Below are 23,271 nucleotides of genomic sequence, written 5' to 3'. Positions count from 1 at the left end.
AAAGGGATGAAGGGTACCAGAAAGGACAACATGTTATGCTCAATTGGATATGGAGTACTTTATAAAGATTACGTTTTATTGGCATTTACGTAAATATAGAAGTAAAATACAGACAGTAGTACAAGAGATGAGAGACAAGTGGAGAAAAACTATTGTTAAAGTCTTCCAATTATAGGAAGTTGCCAAAAGTAGTTGAAGATGAGCTGTAATAATTTGAAGTTACATGTTGTATTCTACTGGTACTTAACTAACCACCCCAAAATGGACTAGTCTAAAACACTGCTGCATTTATTTTGCTCAAGGATCTATAATTTAGGGAGGACTCAATGCGGACAGTTTGTCTCTACCCTACCTAGCAGCAGCTAGGATGGATCAAAGGCTGGGTGCTGGAACCCTGAAAGGTTAGCTTGCTAGGGTCTGATAGGGTGCACAGGGGAAGCCACTGCTTGCAATCTCAGCATTGCATTGCTGGTTTGAATCCCAGGTGCTCTGCTTCCAATCCAGCTTGATACTGTGCCTGAGGAGGCAATGGAGAATGTCCCAAGTACTTGGATCTCTGCTACCCATGTGGAAGACCAGGATGGAGTTCCTGGCTCCGGGCTTCCCCCTGGCCTAGTCCTGGCTGTTGCAGCCATTTGGGGGAGTGAACCAGAGGATGAAAGTCTCTCCCCACCTCTGTCTTTTAGGCTGAGAAATCATGGATCAAGGCACCAGCATTTGATCTGGGGAAGGCCTTGTTACTGCTTTCTCCCATAAGAAGAAAGTAGAAGGGTAAGAGTCACCACATAAAATCAAAAAATAAAAGGAACTTGGGATGGGCATTTGGTAGTTAAGACACTACCTGGGACACCCATATTCTATATCAGAGTTTTAGAGACCAAGTCCTGGCTCCACTTCAATTTCCAGCTTCTTGTTAATGCACACTCCTGGAGGCAGCAGGTGATGACTCAAGTTCTTAGGTCCCTGCCACCATGTGGGAGACCTGGATTGAGTTCAGGTCTCAATGCCTGTTGTTGTAGACACTTGGATAATGAGCCAGTGGATAGATTTCTCTATGTCTATGTCTTCCTGCTTTTCAAATAAATAAAAATAAAATTTAAAAATAAAGAAATAAGTAAAAAGGCCTTGATCTCATTAAGGAGACAGCATCCCTAATGACCTAATTACCTCCAAAAGTTTCTACCTCTTAATGCTATCACATTGACAAGACCTGAATTTTGGAGGGGACACATTCAAACTACAGCAATAATAAGAAGCTTAGCAAATAATATTTATTCACTATTTGTTTTATTTAATATTTTATGTATTTGAAAAGATGATTAAAACAAATGCTCATCTTTAATTGCACAAAAGGATAATAATAGAGAAAGTGATGGTTTGCTTCTTAAAATCATTTGGATATGAGGCCAACTTCATCAAGGTCATTAAAATTTTTGAAGTCTTAGAATCTGAGGCTCTAAAATAGCAGAATGAATACTGCTCTTGGATTCATGGTTCAAAGAAGTTATTACACTGCTTCTGATGCTACAGATTTAACAACAGTTAGTAGATATGTGCAATTTCACATGGACTAGACATCAAGAGACCAATTTGTGTGCATATAAACTAAAATTTGAAAATGAATACATTGAGATATTAAATTATTGAACTATATAACAAATACAAATTTGTTGACAACTTTGCAGAGAAGGCAATGGTATTAATAAAGAGCAGTCTTTTTCATCATTCTCAAAAATTCTTCCTCATTAATTCCTCCATCTCTATCATTATCAGCTTCATCAAACATTTCCTGTAAAACAAAATGTACATATTTGGAATCTGTTTTGTTTTTTTTTATTAATGAGCAGTGAGTATTTAGCCTAGCAGTTAATATGCCCAGATCTCATGTCAGAGTGCCTGGGTTCAATTCATGACTCTGGATCCTAATTCTAGCTTCTCATCAATATGGACCCTGGGTGGCAGTGGTGATGGCTCAGATAATTGGGTCCCTGACACCCATGTGGGACACCTGGGTTATGTTCCTGGCACCTGCTCTGACCCCGCCACAGCCCCAGCCATTGTAGGCATTTGGGCAGTGAACCAACATTTGAGAAATTGCTCTCTCCTTCCTTCTCTCTCTCAAATAAATTTTTAAAATTTTTAATGAATAATGATATACATTAACATTTAAATATAAAATCAAACCAAGTTTTATCTTATGAGTACATATAAGCTAAATTTAAAATTATGTTATATAAATTATAAGAATAAAGAAAATTTACCTTAAGCTCATCATCTGTTAAATTTTCCCCTAATTCCTTGGCAACTCTCTTGATAGTGTTTAGTGTTATGCACCCAGTATTATCATCATCAAATAATTTGAAAGCCTTCAACATTTCTTCTTTATCATCTTTTTTACTCTTTAAATCAAAAACAGTTGTCATTAGTCTTTCATTTGTTTAATCTATCAAGATGGACTTATAATGTCTTTGAGGTCTAGAGTAACCAGGAAGCTGAATTCTTGTTTTATTTATTGCTTAGACCTTTAGCAATTATTCCAGTGCACTCACAGTTGCCCTTCAAGCTATTTAAACACCAGGTTTATTGAAATAGGAGACACACAGAATAGTTAAGAGAATGAATACAAGTCCACACAGCAGACTCATAGAATGACAATCACTTTAACACTCTGACCTCTGAATCAGCCCTTAAGGCTTCCTGGTCTGGCTGAAAAGCCCATGAGAGCATTTCAGGCACAGAAAGTCAAGACACTGTAGCAAAAAAAATATTCTACATGAAGGATCTCTGTGAGTGAGACCCCGGTAGAAAAAAAGTGGCCATCAAAGAAAGATGTACTTTTCTCTAAAGGGAGGAGAGAACTTCCACTTTGCTTATGGCCTTGTCCAAATAAGGAGTTTGTGGATTCAAAAGGCTTCCATAGCCTAGGCAGCTCATGTCAAGAGCCTCGGGTGGTCACTGACGTCATACATAAGAGTATTAATTGTTAAATTAATAACAGGAGTCACTGCACTAACTCCCCATGCAGGACCTCTGTTTTACTGAGTTGTATTATGAGAATTAAAACTAGTTCTCAAACAGTTTTGTTTGTGTGTGTGTATGTGTGTGTGTGTGTGAAAATTGTTGAAATCTTTATTTAGTATAGAGTTGGTCTTCTGTGTACAAAGTTCATTGAAAATGAATCTTAATGGAGAATGGGACTGGCAAGGGGAGAGGAAGGAGATGGAGGGGTTGGAGTGTGGGAGCAAGGGCAGGTATGCTGGGAAGAATAACTATATTCCTCAAGTTTTACTTGTTAAATTTGTATCCTTAAAAATAAATTTAAAAAAATAATAATTAAAAAAAAGAGAGAGAATGCATCCCTTGTGAGTCCTAGTAATTCAGATCTATTACCAAAAATGGTAAGCTCCAAGAGAACAGGAAGGTTGTCCTACTCAATGTTCCTTAGAAAAGGACCTGGCAAAAATAGGTGCTTAATATATGTGTGTTGAACAGAAGGCTTCAAAATCCAGGCTCCATTCTCTCTATCATGCCATATAATCTCCATATGTCCTGAAAAACCCCTTCCTCCACACCAGACTTCTCATTACATCTTTAATCTTGCTATTCCTGTCTATGTAAATCTCACTCATCCATAAAGACAGAGTTCCAATTCCTCCTCAGTGAGACCTGATTGCCCCAGCTCCAAAATGTAGAAAGCTATTATAGCTTATATTACTTTGAAAATCATAACAATACCATTTTTACACTCATAATGGCAAAAAAGTCTTCAAAACCAATGGTGTCAATTCCTCCCTTGATGAGCTCAGATATTTGTTTAATTTCTTCTGCTTTTAGTTCAAATCCTAAGGTCTGAATTGCAATCTGAAATAAGAAGGAAATAAATTTTAATAAATCTTTGTAACTACCTACTAATTAATAGCCTATCTCTCTTTTTATCCACAGACTGAGCATAAACCTAGACAACCAGGTCAGCAGTCCTAGGTTCCAATCCTACTGTGCCACAAGGTATATCATTGTTACACCCTGGGCTTTGACCTACTCCTTTATAAAACACAACTAAAATGCATAACAAGATATTATTTCGTTTATCCAAGGCAAGTCTAGAGCTAAAGATCTTTTATTTCAAACTTTCAGAAGATGACTATTAAAGCTTTAATGATTGCCATAATAAATAATATGATTTTTACATGCTTTAGAATTGGAAATAAGAACCTTAAGTTGCTTCATATCTATGGTTCCAGACCCATCAGCATCAAATAAATCAAAGACATCTTTAATCAGTTGCTTTTGAATTTCATTCAATTCAATTTCTGCTGCTCTTCTCTTCCATTCATCCGAAAATGTGCCATAGCCGGATGCCTGTAATATACATGCATACAGGTGAAAGAAACTATACAACCAGACAAAGTTACCAGAACCAGAATAATTGATAATGGTCTAAACTCTAACAGATAAATATATTCAAGTATGCCACTTCCTACTAAATCATCCTGTATAATCTTCTTCGTCTTCCCTTGTGAATTTTGAGAATTATTAATGTCTTGGTGGAATGCCTGTTTCTTTTTCACCACTTAGCTTTTCTGTAAAATTAAGGCCTTTTTGAGAGGGATAAAAGGCAAAGGAATACTTGCTAGAACAGTGGATGCTGTCATGTCAGAATACAGAAAGCCTTGCTTGGTACATCTGAAAAACAGTTGTCTAAGGAATATTTACTTTCATATATGCCTGTTTGTATCATTACAAAATGTTCTTATTTTGTTGATATGCTTCATTGGAACACAGTATCCTTCCTTTCTTCTACCAAGCTGTCCCAAACTACATGGGCCAAAAAGTGAAAACTACGTTTTCCCAGGGAAAAGTTATCCCATGGATCAGGATAAGAGTGTTGGGCTGCTAGTGTTGTAGTATAGCAGGTTAAGACACTGTCTGCCATGCTGGCAGCCCATATAGCATGGGTTTGAGTCCCAGCTGCTCCACTACCCATCCAGCTCCCTGCTAGTGTACCTGGGAAAGCAGCAGACGATAGCCCAAGTGCTTGGTTCCCTGTCACCCATGTGGGAGACCCCAATGGAGTTCCAGGCTCCTAGCCTTTGGGCCATTTGGGGAGTGAACCAGCACATGGAGGTTCTCTAAATAAATAAATAAATAAATTCAAGGGGAAAAAAGGATGTTGGGCCAACTATAACTATCCACCTGATTTTTGGAAGGTGGAACTCAAATTCCTGCTATTTGCTATTTTCAAGCAAGCAAGGGCACAGAGTTATCCCTTGAACTCTTCTGCCACCTTATTTCCGTATCTTGTCTCCAGCTTGAGGTTAAGGATCCGTGGTGGACTCTGCGTTTCTCTGTGGGTCTGAGTTGCCAGTTCTACCTGTATTAAGAGTTAGTCATGGCAGCTGCGCACTCGCAGTTCCTGGACTGCAGGTACTGCTGGTGTGAGCTTCTGCTGAACAGTTCCAGTTGCAGCCACCCGAATCCTCACCTTCCCAACAGCAGGCGAGCCAGGAGCACCCCTGGCCAGTTTGTCAGTGTTCTACGGCCTGAGGTTCCTGCAGGCCCCGTCTGGTCTGCACCCCAGAGCCTTCAACAGTTTTGAAGCATCTTATTCTCTTATTCAGTTCCTCTCTGGCTAAAGAGCGGTTCCTGAACCTACTGTAGAGTGTTGATACTGTAGCGGTTGACGGGATTGATGGAGGAAAATATTAACCTGAGAGCCCCCTTATGTGTCAAGAGTTACGGAAAATGCTCTTCCATTTGCTGGCATAAGGTGGGGGGGTACCGTGAAACGCAAGCTTTTAAAACATTTCATGAACTAAACAAAATCCCTTCCTTGCTGTTGGGGGGAAAGGGCTTCCATCTCAGTCCTAGCTCCAACCGCAGCAGGAGGCTATAGCTTTGCACTCACCATGTCCTCAGCCTGCACCTTTGGACAGAGCCTCCGGCCTCACCCACCCGCAGCACTAACCACAACCTCCGTCTCCCACTCTAGGAAGCCGTTGCTAAGGCCGCTGTCACGAACTCTCCTGCAGCCCCGCCCACCAGGCCCTGCTGATTGACATCCATTTTACCCAATAAAAAGCAAAGATGGCCTTGAGGCCCACCCCCTCTCTCTACCAATAGCGACTCCAGCCCTTCCCGGCCCGCCCCGGAGCGGAGCGGAAAGTTCCCCTGCCGGGTTTCCTAGCGACGGCCAACCACGCCGCCAGGTCGCCCCCTTCGCACATGCGCAAACTGCCTCCGGGAAAGGGCGCGCCTTCATGCCGGCGTTTTGGTGTCCCTGACCCATTCAGGACAGCGTCTGCAGTGTGGCAGGCCAACCACTTTATCACCTCGTTGGAATGGAGCAGGAGCGAGGTTAGTAGCGGGGTGCTTTCGCCAAGTCACTGGCTAAGACGTGCGGAGTCCCTGTTTGCTTTTCTGGCCTCCTCGGGCCTGGGAGTACTGGGCCAGTGTCCGTCCGAGAGCAATAGAGGTGGAAGGGACTGCGCTTTCTTTGCGTCGCTAGATATTCCTCAGCCTCCACAGTGCCTGGGGCTTAGCCGTTGGCCTCGTCCCTGGTTCAGGGATTCTGGCATGGGAGGCTCCCAAATGTGTGACTAGGAGGGGTGTGGAGCCGTGGTGTGACTGAAGGAAGTGGGTGTGGGATAAGATGGATCTCAGGATGCACGAGAAGCATCACTGCACAGGAAGGAGCTTTACCTGTGCTGTAGTGTGGTCGGGGTGGCGCTTCCGCTCCACTGGTTAGAGCCGCGACACCCGGTAATAATCTAGGATAATATCTAGGACACTGGTAATAATCTAGGATAATATTAAATCCAGGTGTTCTTAATCTATTTAATGCTTTCTACAAGTCGTGCTCTAAGCTAGCTAGTGGGTGAATTTGAAGGAAATCAAATATAGATCATAACACTGAGGGAGCAAGCATTTGGCATACAGTTAAGAGTCCCACGTCCTATATCAGTGAGCCTGTGATCCAGTCACACCTCGGCTTCTGATCCCAGCTTCTGCTAATGTCCATCCTGGGAGGAAGCAAGGATGGCTCACGTGTTGGATCCCTGCCCTACATTTGGAAGACCTACATTGAGTTCCCAGCTCCTGGCTTCAGCCTGGCCCTGCCCAGCTGATGGTGGACACATCTGGGGAGCTGAACTAGTGAGGGGAGATCTCTCTCTGCCTCTCTACTAATTAATTAATTAATTAGTTTTTTAAAGATTATAAATAAAAGATGAATAAAAATCAAGGAACCCACGGATTAGCTGGGGGAGTTAGACACAAGCATAGGGACTGGTGGTGCTGGCATCCCATATGGGTACTGGTTCCAATCCCGGCTACTACTCTTCTGTCCCAGCTCCCTGCTGATGGTCTGGGAAGGCAGCTGAAGATGGCCCAAGTCCGGGGACCTGCACCCATGTGGGAGACCCAGAAGAAGCTCCTGACTCCTGGCTTCAGATAGACGCAGCTCTGGCCATTGCAACCAATTGGGGAGTGAACCATCAGATGGAAGCCCTCGCTCGCTCTCTCTTTTTCTCTGCCTCTCCTCTCTCTGTGTAACGCTGGCTTTCAAATAAATAAATAAATCTCTTAAAAAAAAAAAAAAGAAAAAAGAAAGTGCTTCAGGAGCACAGAAAGTTAGGACTACTCCCTGGGCTATAGAAGACTCTGGAAAATGTGGCTCTGCCTTGGTTTGTAGAAGATAGATACCACCCATGGAGCTGAAGAAAGGAAAGTATATGCAAATCAGCTTAGTATGTGCAAAGGTAAAAGAAATGATATATTCTAAAATGGCAAGATCATGAGGTTTATAGGGGAAAGGTGGAAGATGAGTCTTAAAAATCAAGGTAAGATTATAGAACAAGCTAAGGAGTGAAGACTCCATGTTCCACGATAAATCTTTTGGCAGTGGGAGTACTCTGATTAGGTTTGTACTCTTTCAGAGAATTCTGACAACTGTGTGAAGGAGGAATTCTCTTTGAAACCAGTTAAGGGGCCTCAAAAAAGGGAGTGCCAAATAGGAATCATGTCAACTACAAAGGTGGTTGAACTTTGTGTTCCAACTGAAGGAATACACACGATGACATCTCTTTTATCTTGTTTCGGTTTTGTACGTAAATTTGGAGTAATGTACAGATAAAACCAGTCATTCTTTTTTTTTTTTTTTTAAGATTTATTTATTTATTTGAAAGTCAGGGTTACACACAGAAAGAGAGGCAGAGACAGAGAGAGAGGTCTTCCATCTGCTGGTTCACTCCCCAATTGGCTGCAACCGCCAGAGCTGCACCGATCTGAAGCCAAAAGCCAGGAGCATCTTCTAGGTCTCCCACTCGGTTGTAGAGGCCCAAGGACTTGGGCCATCTTCTACTGCTTTCCCAGGCCACAGCAGAGAGCTGGATCAGAAGTGGAGCAGTCGGGACCCGAACCGGCGCCCATATGGGATGCCGGCACTGCAGGCAGGGGCTTTACTCACTATGCCATAGCGCCAGCCCCAAAACCACTCATTCTTCATGCATTAAATATTTATTGAGTGCCTGCAATGTGTCAGGCAATATTCTGTTTACCTGGATACCTCAGTGACCAAAGTTTCCCACCTGGGAATTATATTCCGACAGAGAAAGGTAGTCCATAGATAGTAAGCAAATAAACAAACTATGAAATATTATATAAGATGATGTTATATAAAAAAAGAAAGCAGAGAAGATAAAGGAAATTTGGCATGTAAGGGGAAAAAGTAGTTGTGGTGTTCAGTAGGGTGTTCAGGGTAGGCTTCATTGAAAGGGGAAATTTGGAGAAAATGTTTGAAGGTGATGAGACAATAGGTTCTTGGGTGAAGAGCATTCCAGAAAGAGGGAACCAGTAGAACAGAAACACCTTTAAGGCAGGGAGCCAAAGAGATCAAGGAGTAGAGCAGTAAGAGACAGAGGCAGCGGGCGCAGATTATTAGGGCATCTTAAGGATTTCTTTTATTTTTTTATTTTTTTTATTTTTATTTTTTGACAGGCAGAGTGGACAGTGAGAGAAACAGAGAGAAAGGTCTTCCTTTTGCCGTTGGTTCACCCTCCAATGGCCGCCGCAGCCGGCACGCTGCAGCTGGTGCACCGCGCTGATCCGATGGCAGGAGCCAGGTGCTTCTCCTGGTCTCCCATGGGGTGCAGGGCCCAAGCACCTGGGCCATCCTCCACTGCACTCCCGGGCCATAGCAGAGAGCTGGCCTGGAAGAGGGGCAACCGGGACGGAATCCGGCACCCTGACCGGGACTAGAACCCGGTGTGCCGGTGCTGCAAGGCGGAGGATTAGCCTACTGAGCCACGGCGCCGGCATCCCCAAGTGTTTTTAATCCATGCTTGGTTGAATCCCTGAGTACAGAACCCACGAATATGGAGGACCAACTTAGTTGGATAAAAGACTGGTATTCAGAGTATAAAGAACTGTTAACAAGTCAACAAAAAGACTAACAATCCCATCATAAGATGGGCATTTCTCTAAAGATAAACAAATAGTCAGTAAGCACATTAGAGGAAGGCCAACATCATTTGTCATTAGGAAACTGCAAGAAATCCAAACTGGAATCAGATATCTCTTCACATCCACTAGGTTGCCTATAACTTTAGAAGAACAGAGTGTTGATTATAATGTGTTGAATAGTATTCATTCACCCCCACAAAATTCATGTCCTCCTAGAATCTCAGAAGGTAATCTTATTTGAAAATTGGGTTTTTATGGATTTAAATAGTTAAGATGAGATACTGGATTAAAGTGAACCCTAAATTCAGTGATGAGTATTGCTGGATTATAAGAAGACCATGTAAAATAGAAGTAGAGATTGCAGTTACATAAACAAAAGCCAAGGTCTTCCAGGAACAGTTAGAAACTTGAAGAGGCAAGGAAGGATTCTTTCCTAGAGCCATTTGAGGGAGCGTGGCTTTTCCAGTATCTTCATTTCAGACTTCTAGACTCCAGAACTCTAGAGAGAATAAATGTATATTGTTTTAAGACACCAAGTACATTGTGATAATTTGGTATGGCAGCCCTAGAAAACTACTAAGGTAAAAATGTAGAGAAACTAAAACTCTTATACATTGTTTTGTTTTTGTTTTTGTTTTTGTTTTTTTATTTTATTTATGTGAAAGAAAGAGCTCTTCCATCCGCACATGGTATTCCTTCCCTAAAAGGCCTCAACAGCCAGGGTGGGCTGTGCTGAAGCCAGGAGCCTAGAATTCCATCTGAGTCTCCCACATGGGTGGCAAGAGCCCAGTCACTTAGGGATGGTGCTCATATGCACATGGTTTTCTAGGCACATTGGTAGGGAACTGGACTGGAAGCAGAGCAGCCTACCAGTGCTTCAGTATAGGATGCCAGCATTGCAAGCAGTGCCTTAACCCTCTGTGCCATGGCACCAGACCCACCTTTGTACATTGTTGATGGGAATGTTCAGCTGTATGGAAAACAGTCTATCACTTCCTTTAAAAGTTAAACCTATGGTATAGGAATTTGGTACAGTGGTTACAACATTACTCAGAATGCCTGCATCCCATACTGTAGTGCCTGATTCAAGTATGATTCTGCTTTTAATTCAGCTTCCTACTATTGCGCACTCTGGAAGGCAACAGTGATGACTCAAGTACCTGGGTCCCTGCCACACATGTGGGAAACCTAGGTTGAATTTCTAGCTATTGGCTTTGGCCGGTCACTGACTTCATCTGGTTCAGCCTTGGCTGTTGCAGGAATTTGGGAAGTGAGCCAGCGGATCTCTGTATCTGTGCATCTCAAATAAAAATGAAAATAAATAAGAAATAAAAGTTAAACATAGAATTATCATATGATTCAACAATTTCTTTTTTTTTTTAAAGAATTTATTTATTTTAGAGGTAGAGTTACAGACAGAGAGAGGGAGAGACAGACAGAGAGGTCTTCCATCTGTTGGTTCACTCCCCAGATGGCCTCAATGGCCAGAGCTAAGCTGATCTGAAGCCAGGAGCCAGGGCTTCTTCCTGGTCTCCCACGCAGGTACAGGGGCCCAAGCACTTGGACCATCTTCTGCTGCTTTCCCAGGCCGTAGCAGAGAGCTGGATCAGAAGAGGAGCAACTGGGACTAGAACTGGCAGCTATATGGGATTCCGGTGCTGCAGATGCAGGCTTAGCCTACTATGCCACAGCACTGGCCCTGATCCAACAATTTCATTCCTAGGCCTTTACCCAAAAGAACTGAAAGCACATATGCAAATATATACACAAAGGTTCATAGAAACACTATTCACAATAGCTAAAGGGTAGAAACAACCCAAATATCCATTAATGGAAGCCATTGATAAACGAAATGTAATCTATACAGAGGAAGCTTTACTCTAAAAAGGAATGAAGTACTGATATATACCATGGCATGCATAGTGTGAAATATTATGCTAAGTGAAAGACACAAGAGGTCACATGTTATATAAACTATCAATAATAAAGAAAGCCAGATATTCAGAAAGCAGAGTAGCTGCTAGGGGCCAAAGGAGAATGGAGTGGAGAGTAACAGCTTAATGGCTATGGGTTCCATTAGAGGTAGTAGTTGTACAACATTGTATATGTACGAAATGCCACTAAATTATGCACTTGGTGCACCTCAGTTTTAAAATAGACATAAACCATATTTTTTTTGAAAAAAAAAATATAGAATAATAAATGTTCTACTCAGGGACAAGCAAAACTTTGTTACATAAAATACAGAAAGTAATGACCATAAAGTAAAATTGTACGAAAAGATAAGTGCTAGGAAAAATGGGTTGCCAGACAGTATTAAGAGACTCCCTGAGGTTTGGGATCATAAACCTGGAATGATATCAAGGAGCATGCTCGTGTGATGTTTTTGTCCATTTTCTTCTCTACCAGGGAAGGCATGACGTAAACAGAATTGTGTTTCATCCAGATTTAGTTTGGATATAAGTATGGGGCAAAGGATTTGGGTAATCTTAGAGTAGGAAGAGAGGTTTAAACTATTTGTTTATTTGAAAGGAAGATCAACAGAGAGAGGACTAGACAGGGACTGAAATCTTCCATCTGTTAGTTCACTCCCCAAATGGCCACAACAACCAGGTCTGGGCCAGGCCAAAGCCAGGGGCCAGGAACTCCATCCTGGTCTCCCACGTGGGTAACAGGAACACAAGTACTTGGACCATCATCATTGTCTTCCAAGTGTATTTGCACTGGAAGCTTAGCAGCTGGGACTTGAACTACATGGCAAGTGGTGGTTTAATCCACTGCACCACAATGCCAGCCCCAAGAAGTTTATGTTATCTACAATATTTAAATAGCAGGGAGCTTATACCTCATGAGGCAGATAATTTTTTTTAAAGATTTATTTCTTTACTCAAGAGACAGAGTTACAGAGAGGTCTTTCATCCAGTGGTTCACTCCCTAAATGGCCGCAATGGCCAGAGCTGGGCCAATCTGAAGCCAGGAACCAGGAACTTCTTCTGGGTCTCCCACACTGGTTCAGGAGTCCAAGCACTTTGATCATCTACTACTTTCTCAGGCCATCAGCAGGGAGCTAGATCAGAAATGGAACAGCCGGGATTTGAACCAGCACCTATATGGGATGCTGGTGCGAGAGACAAATGCTTAACCTACTTTGCCACAGCGCCTGCCACCCACATAGGAGACCAAGAAGAAGCTCCTCTCTCCTAGTTTTGGCCTGACCCAACCTTGGCTGTTGTAGCCATTTGGAGAGGGAACCAGCAGATGGAAGATTGATCTCTCTGTCTCTCTCCTTCTCTCTCTGTATCTCTGCCTTCCAAATAAATAAATCTCAAAAAAACAAAAAGTCCAATTAAGTATTAAATCCAATAGTACTGCTTTTTTCTTTTGAAATTTATTCAATAACAAAAATCTATCCTTTCCCTCCCATCCCTTCTTCATATTTCTCATTTAAATAACTATAGAATATTTTTTTTAAAAAGATTTATTTGTTTGAAAAGCAGAATTACAGAGAGAAAAGGAGAGACAGAGAGATCTTCATGTGCTGGTTCACTCTCCAAATGGCTGTAATGGTCAGGCCAAAGCCAAGAGCCAGGAGCTTCATCCAGGCCTCCCATATGGGTTCAGGGTCCCAAGGACTTGAGCAATTGTTTGCTGCTTTCCCAGGTGCATTAGCAGGGAGCTGGATCAGAAATGGAGCAGCTGGGACTTGAACCAGTGCCCACATGGGATGCCAGTGTCGCAGTTGGCAGCTTAACCCTCTATGCCACAGCAGCAGCCCCTATAAAAGATTCTTAATTGGCCTCTCCCCCTCCAATGTGGTGCTCATTCATTCATTCCCCTACACTGATATCAGAGTGGTAAAGTATCCAAACATTGTTATTATTATTTTAAAAAGTACTCAAAAAACACTGTGTACCTGGCACTGCTCTAAGCATTATACCCATTCCTCAAAATAATCCATGAAATAGAATTTTTTATTATCCCCAGTGGAAACTGAAGGGCAGAGTAGTTAAATAACTGCTGAAAGCTACAAAGGTAGTAAGCTGTAGAGCCAAGTTCAAACCCAGACTTCTAGATTAAGAAGTATATCACATTGTTTCTAGCCTTCACTTATAGCAGTTCTATGGCTCCCCTTCCAAGATCAAGGTTAACCTTCCTGACATGACACAAAATATCTTTCATGATCCAACTTCTCTCCTCTTCCAGAGCTTCATCTCTTACTACATTTTCCCACTACATTCATTATATTCCCATGAAAACAAACCATTTGTTATTACTCCCAAACCACTGTGTTTTTTCACATAGATGTGAATTTACTACTATCTCCTTCAATTTGCTGACCCTTTAAGGTATTCTTCAGTACTCATTCCAGGGATTGCCATCTGCGAACATTGCTTGTGGCCTGTGTGTTCCCACTCCCTTGTTGAACTAAGTTCCTCTTCCTGTTCCTCCTCTAGGGCCCCATTTCATTAATGTTATTCTGTATCATCACATTGAACATATTTAATGGAATTTTATGTACCTCAGAGTCAAGGGCCATATGTTAAATTTCTTTCTATATAGCATTTATAATCATGGATTATACTGAATAAAGTTCCACATTTTTATCTTACTTGCAGATGATTCATGGTGATGGCTTACAGGGTCATAAACACAAGAAGGCATGTGGGACTGCAACAACTCTCGTCACTAGCAGAAACAGGAAGAACTTTCCTAGGCCCAGTAAAAGCATCCAAGTTTGTTGTAGATGAACAGTGTCATGAAAGTGTGCTAATCAGCTCAACAGTACGGCTTCTTGAAAGTTTGGATTTAAGCAGTGCAGTGGGACAACTTCTCAATGAAGCAGTTCAAGCACAGAATAGCACATATAGAACTGGAACCAGTACTCTTTTGTTTCTTGTTGGTGCATGGAGTCATGCTGTTGAAGAATGTCTCCATATAGGTGTCCCCATTCCCATAATAGTGTCAGTGATGGCAGAAGGTTTGAATTCTTGCTGTGAAGAGGTAGTTTCCCTTCAAGTACCTGTCCACAATATATTCGACCACATGGACAACACAAAGACATTTTCGGGAATTGAAACATTTAGTATTAGTTTGTCACCTTTTCTGCAGGTCCCCACAGACACTGGTTTGGTACAGGAAAAGCACGACCTCAAAGGTGTTGCCTGTCAATCCCCAAGCATTTACAATCTTTCTGAGGCACCTGTGAAGTCACCTAAATTCTTCAAGACTCAAGCTAAGGTTGAAGATGATGAAGGCAAATCACAAGCTCTGAAAGACAGGCTGCTCGCACACACCTGCTGTAGAAAGTCAGTATTAATCCACAGTAGGTATTTTAATAGGACAGATCATCAGTGGATTCACAAGCCAGATGGATCTGTAGAACATGGTGCATCTACTCCTAAAGCTTACAGATGTGAAGGTCTGATAGAGTTGGCAGCGGGCTTGAGTCACGGAGATCACAGCAGCATGAAATTAGTAGAAGCAGCCCTGCGGCTGCAATTTCAGAATGCATGTATGCAGCGAGACAACCCTACAGTGCCATTTATGTTTGACATTTCAAGAATCTTCACTTGTTGTCTGCCAGGTTTACCTGAAACTTTTTCATGTATTTGTCCAGGATACATCACTCTTGTGTCTGTGTCAACTACTACCGTGATCAAAGCATTGCAAAATCAGCCAGTCCGACTAGTTCTCATTGAGGGTGACCTCACAGAGAATTATCGCCATGTAGGATTTAATAAGTCTGCAAATATTAAAACAGTCTTAGATAGCGTGAAGCTTCAAGAAGATAGCTCAGAAGAACTATGGATAAATCATGTATTACAGGTATTAATCCAATTTGATGTGAACCTCCTCCTGGTCCAAGGAAAGGTGTCTGAACAGTTAATTGAAAAGTGCATACACAATAAGCGGTTGGTAATTGGGTCAGTGAATGCCAAGGTGATGCAGGCTTTCGCAGAGGCTGCAGGAGCAGTACAGGTGGCTTATCTCACCCAAGTGAATGAAGACTGTGTGGGCGAGGGGGTCTCTGTGACCTTCTGGAGTAGTCCTGTGGATATTGTAGATGGGAGCAACAGAATGGCAGTTGTGTTAAAAACAGAAGGAATTAATTTGGTCACAGCAGTCCTCACTAGCCCAGTCACTGCACAGATGCAAGCCAAAGAAGATAGGTTCTGGACTTGTGCCTATCGTTTGTATTATGCTCTAAAAGAGGAAAAAGTATTCCTTGGAGGTGGTGCAGTCGAATTTTTATGTCTTAGTCATCTTCAAATTCTTGCAGAGCAATCTCTGAAAAAAGGAAACCATGCCTGGTCAGGTTGCCTTATTAATACCTCCTCTTGGTTAGCGTCGTCTCTGCCAATATATAGACCAACTGTGCTTAAATGCTTGGCAAGTGGATGGCACAAATACCTTTCAACTCTTGTATATAACTCTGCCAATTACTCATCACAATTAGAAGCCAGCTCATTCATTCAGCATCATCTACAGAATGCCAAAGATTCAGGCTCTCCTTCATCGTATGTCCTGAATGAGTATAGTAAGTTAAATAGTGGCATTTTTAATTCAGGTGTTTCAAATAAACTGGAGCAGATTCCAAGAGTTTATGACATCGTTACACCAAAGATTGAGGCATGGCGCCGAGCACTGGATTTAGTACTGTTAGTACTTCAGTCAGACAGTGAAATTATTACTGGACTTGGACACACGCAAATAAATCCACAGGAATTAGAGGGCTTTTTATTTTTGTAGTATTAAACTAATAGGAAATATAACATCTTGTGATTTTTAATGCTAATAATAAATGTACTTATTAATAGTCAAGTTATAGTGCCTAAAATAACTGTTACCAGGAAGAGAACATTTGTTGTTGTAAATGTGCAGGCTCTGGGATTTTTATCCTACTTAGGAGCTAACAAGTTAGCCTATGACAATTTCATGGGGTGCAACAGAATACACAGGCACCTTGGTCAGAAACAAAGGGCTTTTATTATTCACAGCAAAGACGGTAGCCAGAGCTTCATATTGATTTGCATATACAATAAGTATACCAGGATGCTCAGAGCCCATAGTAGATAGCCTTTCTGACAGTTCATGTCCTTTTGTATTGGGCTGGGGTTGGCAGAAGACCCAGTGAGATAATCTAGGGAATAAAATCCCTGAAAATAAATGTAATCTTGACAGTAGAGATAATTGACCTCTGGGAAACAGAGAAAGAAAATCTTTCCAAGCAAACTTGATCTTGATAAGCAGAGAAAAGCTACATAGAAAAGGCTATACTTTTCAGTACTTCATCAATAATAGGCAAGAGCCCTGGCCCATTCCCTGCCTCCACAAGAGTCCCCTCTTAATAGTTCTATAGAAATCCCAATAATTTGAACAGGAGGAAAAGAGAAAAGCCACTTAATGACTTAGTAAAAGAAACAAAAAAGATTAAAGCAGACTGTCTTAGTCCTTTTGGGCTGCTATAACAAAATGCCACAGACTGGGTAATCTGTAAAGAATAGCTTTGGAGAATGGGAGTCCAAGATCAAGGTGCTGCTATTTGGTGTGGGTTTTCTTAGTCTTAGGTGGTAGAAAGCTGAAGTCCAAAAGAGTAAACTCACTACAGCAAATCCTTTTTGTAGCAGCATTAATCCAGGCATATGAGCAAGAGACCTCATGATCTAAACATCTGCCACCTCCCAACACTGGTAATGTGGATTAAGCTTCCAACACATGAACTTTTGTAGGGACAAAAACATTCCAACCATAGCACAAACCAAACCATACTCCAGCAGACAATGAAAACACCAGAAAAAAAAAAAATTGTAGGCAGACAGCAGGTGAAAATTCATGTTTTAGAGGTAGGCAGTTAACACAGCATCCACATCCCATATTGGAGTGCCTAGGTTTGAGTTTCTGCTCCATTCTCCATTCCAGCTTCCTGCTAATGCATACCCTGGGAGATACCAGGTCATGGCTCAAGTACTTGGGTCCCTGCTGCACATACAGGAGACCCAGATTGAGTTCTAGGCTCCTGGCTTCAGCCTAGCGCGCTTGCTCTCTCTGCCCCTTCCACCTCTGTCTCTCTGCCTTTCAATTGTTTAAAAAAAAAAAAAAAACTGACTTTAAAATCATTTAAATGAAGTTTTCAAAAGAACAGCACAAGCCGGCGCCGCGGCTCACTAGGCTAATCCTCCACCTAGCGGCGCCGGCACACCAGGTTCTAGTCCCGGTTGTGGCGCCGGATTCTGTCCCAGTTGCCCCTCTTCCAGGCCAGCTCTCTGCTGTGGCCAGGGAGTGCAGTGGAGGATGGCCCAAGTGCTTGGGCCCTGCACCCCATGGGAGACCAGTATAAGTACCTGGCTCCTGGCTTCGGATCAGCGCGGTGCGCCGGCTGCAGCGCGCCGGCCGCGGTGGCCATTGGAGGGTGAACCAATGGCAAAAGGAAGACCTTTCTCTCTGTCTCACTGTCCACTCTGCCTGTCAAAAAATAAAAATAAAAAAAAGAACAGCACAAGTTAGAAATGAACCTCTTTTTAAAGGATTATTTAAATGACCAAACTTTACAAAGCATTACTTACTTTCCTATGAGAGGCATGCTCCAAAACTTCAGTCATTAAACTTAGGGGCAGTTCTTGGCCCACTAGTGTGCGCTGTTGTTTTCAAAACAGGCTGGTTTAGTGAGGAGGAAAGCAATGGTGGGTTAAAGGGGTCCAGGATCTCACAGGGCAGCAATAATTGATGCCAGCATCACATGGCAGGGTTTCCATGATCATAGCTTTGCAGGCCCACAGACTTTTGTCCAGATAGCAGAAAGTAATCATCAGGAGAACTAATACTAACCAAAGTTAGAACTGTTGTATAAGCCAGTATGCCGGTTTCATATTATATGTAACACAACCACCAGAATATGGGATGCCAGCATCATAGATGGAGGCTTAACCTGCTGGGCCACAAAGCCATCCCCTGGGGAGCTTTAAGGGCTACTTATACCCTGACTGGATTGGTAGATATTAAATCAATTAGTCTGAGGTCAGGATGGCAAGCATTGGTATTTATCTGCAGTTCCCCAGGAGAGTATATTTTATAGTCAGGGTGGAGAACCATAGGCATAGAGGGATGATTTTTCCCTTTCTCAGGCCCTCCATCCCTGAGTGCACTTTATGCACTCTATTGTCATGGGACTGGGGCCTAGGCATCTGTATATTTCTTAAGATTTATTTCTTTATTTGAAAGGCAGAGTTACAGAGACAGGGAGATCTTCTGTCTGCTGGCTCACTCCCCAAATGGCCACAAAGGTGGGGGCTGGACCAAGCCAAAGCAGGAGCATGGAACACCATCTGGATCTGCCCTGTGGGTGTCAGGGGCCCAGGGACTTGGGCCATCCTCTACTGCTTTCCTAGGCACATTATCAGGGAGCTGGATCGGAAGCAGGGCAGCTGGAAAACCAGCGCCCATATGGTTTGCCAGCACTGCAGGCAGCAACTTAACTTGCACTACAAAGCCCACCCAGTGTAGTTTTTAAAAAAGCTTTAGGCCAGCGCCGCGGCTCACTTGGCTAATCCTCCGCCTGTGGCGCCGGCACACCGGGTTCTAGTCCCGGTCGGGGCACCAAATTCTGTCCCAGTTGCTCCTCTTCCAGGACAGCTCTCTGCTGTGGCCCGAGAGGACAGTGGAGGATGGCCCAAGTGCTTGGGCCCTGCACCCACATGGGAGACCAGGAGAAGCACCTGGCTCCTGGCTTCAGATCAGCGCAGTGCGCCAGCTGCAGCAGCCATTGAGGGGTGAACCAATGGAGAAGAAAGACCTTTCTGTCTCTCTCTCACTATCCACTCTGCCTGTCAAAAAAAATTAATTAATTAATTAATTAAAGCTTTATTTTTATTTATTTTAAAGGCAGAGTTAGAGAAAGAGGGGTCTTCCATTTGCTTGTTCACTCCCAAATGGCCACAGTGGCGGGGGCTGGGCAACTTTGCAGAAATCTGAAAAATCATGCAACTAGACCCTGCTTGAGGAGGATGATATAGGAAAAGGGGTCAGAGATGAAAATTAGGAAATACAACAAATCTGTGTGTATGGTTTTATATGAAGCAACTTTAGTTCCTCAGACACCAGGAATGATCAGCCTTCACTCAGCAATCATCCTAAGAAAGCTTGCACCGTGCAAATTGTCAGTCATAAAACAGCTACCATCAGAGAGCACTTCCTCACGCCAGGCACGATGCAGACTGTTACAGGCGTTGGCACCTTCCACCTTTACAGTGGTCCTAGGAGATGGGCTCTTATTGTCTTCAGTGTACAGACAAACTAAGGCCCAGAGGTTAAGTCCCTTGCCCAAGCAAGTGAGGTGGACAGTCTGGCAGGAAACTCAGGAGGGCCCACTGAAGAGGGGCAGCTAACAGATAAGACAAGCTATTGGGGTGCAAAAGGAACATATTGGACTTTCTATTTTTTTTTTTATTTATTTGACAGGTAGAGTTATAGACAGTGAGAGAGAGAGAAAGGTCTTCATTCCATTGGTTCACTCCCCAAATGGCCACTATGGCTGACGCTGCGCTGATCCGAAGCCAGGAGCCAGGTGCTTCTTCCTGGTCTCCCATGCAGGTGCAGTGGCCCAAGCACTTGAGCCATCCTCCACTGCCCTCCCAGGCGACAGCAGAGAGCTGGACTGGAAGAGAAGCAACCGGGACTAGAACCTGGAGTCCATATGGGATGCCGGTGCCGCAGGCAGAGGATTAACCCAGTGAGCCACGGCGCTGGCCCTTCTATTTATTTTTAACTTCTGTTTTAATTTTCATGTTATATAAATTACTTATCCTATTACTTTGGTAGGATATTTATTTTCTAATTTATAAATAACAAATGTGCATATGTTTTAGCACATGTTCTAAAACACTGAAGACTTTTTTTTTTAGATTTATTTACTATTAATTTAAAGGCAGAGTTACAGAGAGAGGGATATTCCATCTGCTAGTTTACTTTCCTTTTTTTTTTTTTTTTTTTTTTTTTGACAGGCAGAGTGGACAGTGAGAGAGAGAAAGGTCTTCCTTTGCCGTTGGTTCACCCTCCAATGGCCCCCATGGCCGGCGTGCTGCGGCTGGCGCATTGCCCTGATCTGAAGCCAGGAGCCAGGTACTTATCCTGGTCTCCCATGGGGTGCAGGGCCCAAGGACCTGGGCCATCCTCCACTGCCCTCCCGGACCACAGCAGAGAGCTGGCCTGGAAGAGGGGCAACTGGGACAGAATCTGGCGCCCCGACTGGGACTAGAACCCCTTGTGCTGGCGTTGCAGGCGGAGGATTAGCCTATTGAGCCACGGTGCTGGCCATGGTTTACTTTCCAAATGGCTGCCGAGGCTGCACCAGGCTAAAACCAGTAGCCAGAAGCTTCATCCAGGTCTTCCATGTGGGTGGTAGAGGCCCAAGCACTTGGGCCATTTTCTGCTGTTTTCCCGGGCATTCGCAGGGAGCTGGATCAGAAGTGGAGCAGCTGGCATTTGAACTGGCACCCATATGGGATGCCAGCATCACAGGAGGTGGCTTAACCTGCTATGCCACAACACTGGTCCCCAAAGACCTCCTTCTTTAGAACTCATCTATACACAAATAACAAACACAATTACACAAATTCTGCATGTGGCAGAGTAAATACTGTTTTGATAGTATATGGTGTAATCTAAGGGGAAATATTCAATTCAAGGTGAAAATACATGAATTTGCTTTGCTCTACCTTCTACAAGTAAAAGTAAACTTCAAATTTAAAAGACAGATTTCAGTGTTGTGGTACAGTTGGCTGAGCTGCCACTTGAGACACCCATGTCCCTTATCTTGAGTGCCTAGGGTTGAGTGCTAGCTCTGCCTTCCAATCCAACATCCTGCTAACACCCTGGGAGGCAACAGGTGATGGCTCAAGTTCTTGGGTCCCTGCCACCCGCATGGGAGACCTGGGTGGAATTCCTGGCTCCTTGCTTTGGCTTGGATGTTTGGGAAGTGAACCAACAGATGGGAAAATCAATCTTTACATATCCATTCATCCTCTCTTTGCCTTTCAAATAAATTTTTAAAAAAATAAACTGGCTGGCGCTGCGGCTCAATAGGCTAATCCTCTGCCTGCGGCGCCAGCATCCCGGGTTCTAGTCCCAGTCGGGGTGCCGGATTCTGTCCTGGTTGCTCCTCTTCCAGTCCAGCTCTCTGCTGTGGCCTGGGTAAGGCAATGGAGGATGACCCAAGTGCTTGGGCCCTGCACCCGTGTGGGAGACCAGGAGGAAGCACCTGGCTCCTGGCTTCAGATCAGCAGTACCAGCTGCAGCACATCAGCCGTAGCAGCCATTTGGGGATGAACCAACAGAAGGAAGACCTTTCTCTCTCTCTCTCTCTCACTGTCTAACTCTGCCTGTCAAAATAAATAAATAAAATAAAAATGTTTTAAAATAGACTTTAAAAAAATTTAAAGAAATACTTAAAGGCTTTGAGATACTTTCCAAATGTCTTTCTTTAAAATGCCAATTTTAAAAATTATTTTTACATGTATTTTTATTTTTATTTCTTGTCACTTAGTGGTGTAGTATTGTGGAAATTTTCAAATCACTTGGGTCTTTAGATTAGAAAATGTATTCACTGTTTTAGACTGAGCCTTGGAATCACAAAAACCCACGCTCCGCAAGCAGCAGACATGCCACATCGGCTGTTCAGTGTGTGACTTGCAGCCTCCTAGATGATGCTGTGCAAGCTCTGGCTTTGTGTCTGACTTCATCCTGGACCAATGTTCTTGCACATCTGCCAGGTCTACTCTTCCTGAGTGCTTTTGTTTGTCACCTCATAACCAGCCCCATTCTTTTTGTCTACCTGTTCTCACTTCCAGCCTGGGATTTTTTTTTTAACACATTCATACTTTAATTCTTTTTATTATTCTCCAAGAACTTATTTAGAAGCACTTCTCAGTCTCCCCTTTCCCCACATACCAAAGTAACTCTTATTAATATTTAGGGTATGTTTGGCTCTCGCTCCTCCCGTCCTCTTTCCGCCATCTTTCCGTGCCGCCGCGATGGTGCGCATGAACGTCCTGGCCGATGCTCTCAAGAGCATAAACAATGCCGAGAAGAGAGGCAAGCGCCAGGTTCTCATCAGGCCGTGCTCCAAAGTCATCGTCAGGTTTCTGACTGTGATGATGAAGCATGGTTACATTGGCGAGTTTGAAATCATTGACGATCACAGAGCTGGGAAGATCGTGGTGAACCTCACCGGCAGGTTAAACAAGTGCGGAGTGATCAGCCCCAGATTTGACGTGCAGTTGAAAGATCTAGAAAAATGGCAGAATAACCTGCTTCCATCCCGCCAGTTTGGTTTCATTGTACTGACAACCTCAGCTGGCATCATGGACCATGAAGAAGCACAACGAAAACATCGTCGATCCTGGGATTCTTTTTCTAGGGATGTAACACAGGCTTACAAATAAAAGCTCGATGGACTCTGGTGCTAAAAAAAAAAAAAAATATTTAGGGTATGTTTATCCAAAGCTGCCTCTGTGTATGTGGATATAGATATGCTTTTTTTTAAATCCAAAAGAGATCATACCAAACATACTATCATATCATCCACTGATATCAATTAGGGTATTAAAAAATTTCCCCATTATTATGAGAATCCAGTAAAATAATTTCAATGGCATCCCATTTTTCCAGCACCTAACTTATAATTTACTTAGCCCATATGCTATCAAACATTTAGGTCAATTGCAGCATGGGAACTATTGTAAACAAGGCTGTCATGAGTGTATTTGTAATGGAATCTTTCCTTCTACTCATGATTATTTCCTTTGGATAAATTTTTAG

At 43.1% G+C, this 23,271-nt stretch overlaps 3 protein-coding genes across 3 annotated transcripts; 2 read left to right on the top strand and 1 right to left on the bottom strand.

Annotated features, from left to right (window-relative positions):
* Positions 1-1,252: 1,252 nt before the first annotated feature.
* Positions 1,253-6,044, bottom strand: LOC100344427 (centrin-4). Its single transcript, XM_008267935.4, has 5 exons — positions 5,906-6,044; positions 4,213-4,359; positions 3,736-3,861; positions 2,262-2,399; positions 1,253-1,789 (listed from the first exon to the last, which is right to left on the bottom strand). The coding sequence occupies exons 1-5, from the start codon at positions 5,906-5,908 to the stop codon at positions 1,700-1,702; spliced, it is 504 nt and encodes a 167-aa protein (XP_008266157.2). The 5' UTR covers positions 5,909-6,044; the 3' UTR covers positions 1,253-1,699.
* Positions 6,045-6,147: 103 nt separating this feature from the next.
* On the top strand, positions 6,148-16,281 carry BBS12 (Bardet-Biedl syndrome 12). Its single transcript, XM_002717237.5, has 2 exons — positions 6,148-6,354; positions 14,076-16,281. The coding sequence occupies exon 2, from the start codon at positions 14,083-14,085 to the stop codon at positions 16,207-16,209; it is 2,127 nt and encodes a 708-aa protein (XP_002717283.3). The 5' UTR covers positions 6,148-6,354; positions 14,076-14,082; the 3' UTR covers positions 16,210-16,281.
* Positions 16,282-20,609: 4,328 nt separating this feature from the next.
* On the top strand, positions 20,610-22,937 carry LOC138843493 (small ribosomal subunit protein uS8-like). The gene has a single exon (XM_070047632.1). The coding sequence runs from the start codon at positions 22,485-22,487 to the stop codon at positions 22,893-22,895; it is 411 nt and encodes a 136-aa protein (XP_069903733.1). The 5' UTR covers positions 20,610-22,484; the 3' UTR covers positions 22,896-22,937.
* Positions 22,938-23,271: the final 334 nt, after the last annotated feature.

This window comes from Oryctolagus cuniculus, chromosome 8 (genome assembly GCF_964237555.1).
Source record: "Oryctolagus cuniculus chromosome 8, mOryCun1.1, whole genome shotgun sequence".
NCBI classification, from domain to species: Eukaryota; Metazoa; Chordata; class Mammalia; order Lagomorpha; family Leporidae; genus Oryctolagus; species Oryctolagus cuniculus.
Note: the sequence above shows the minus strand (reverse complement) of the source record. Positions and strands in the feature narration are given on the sequence as shown.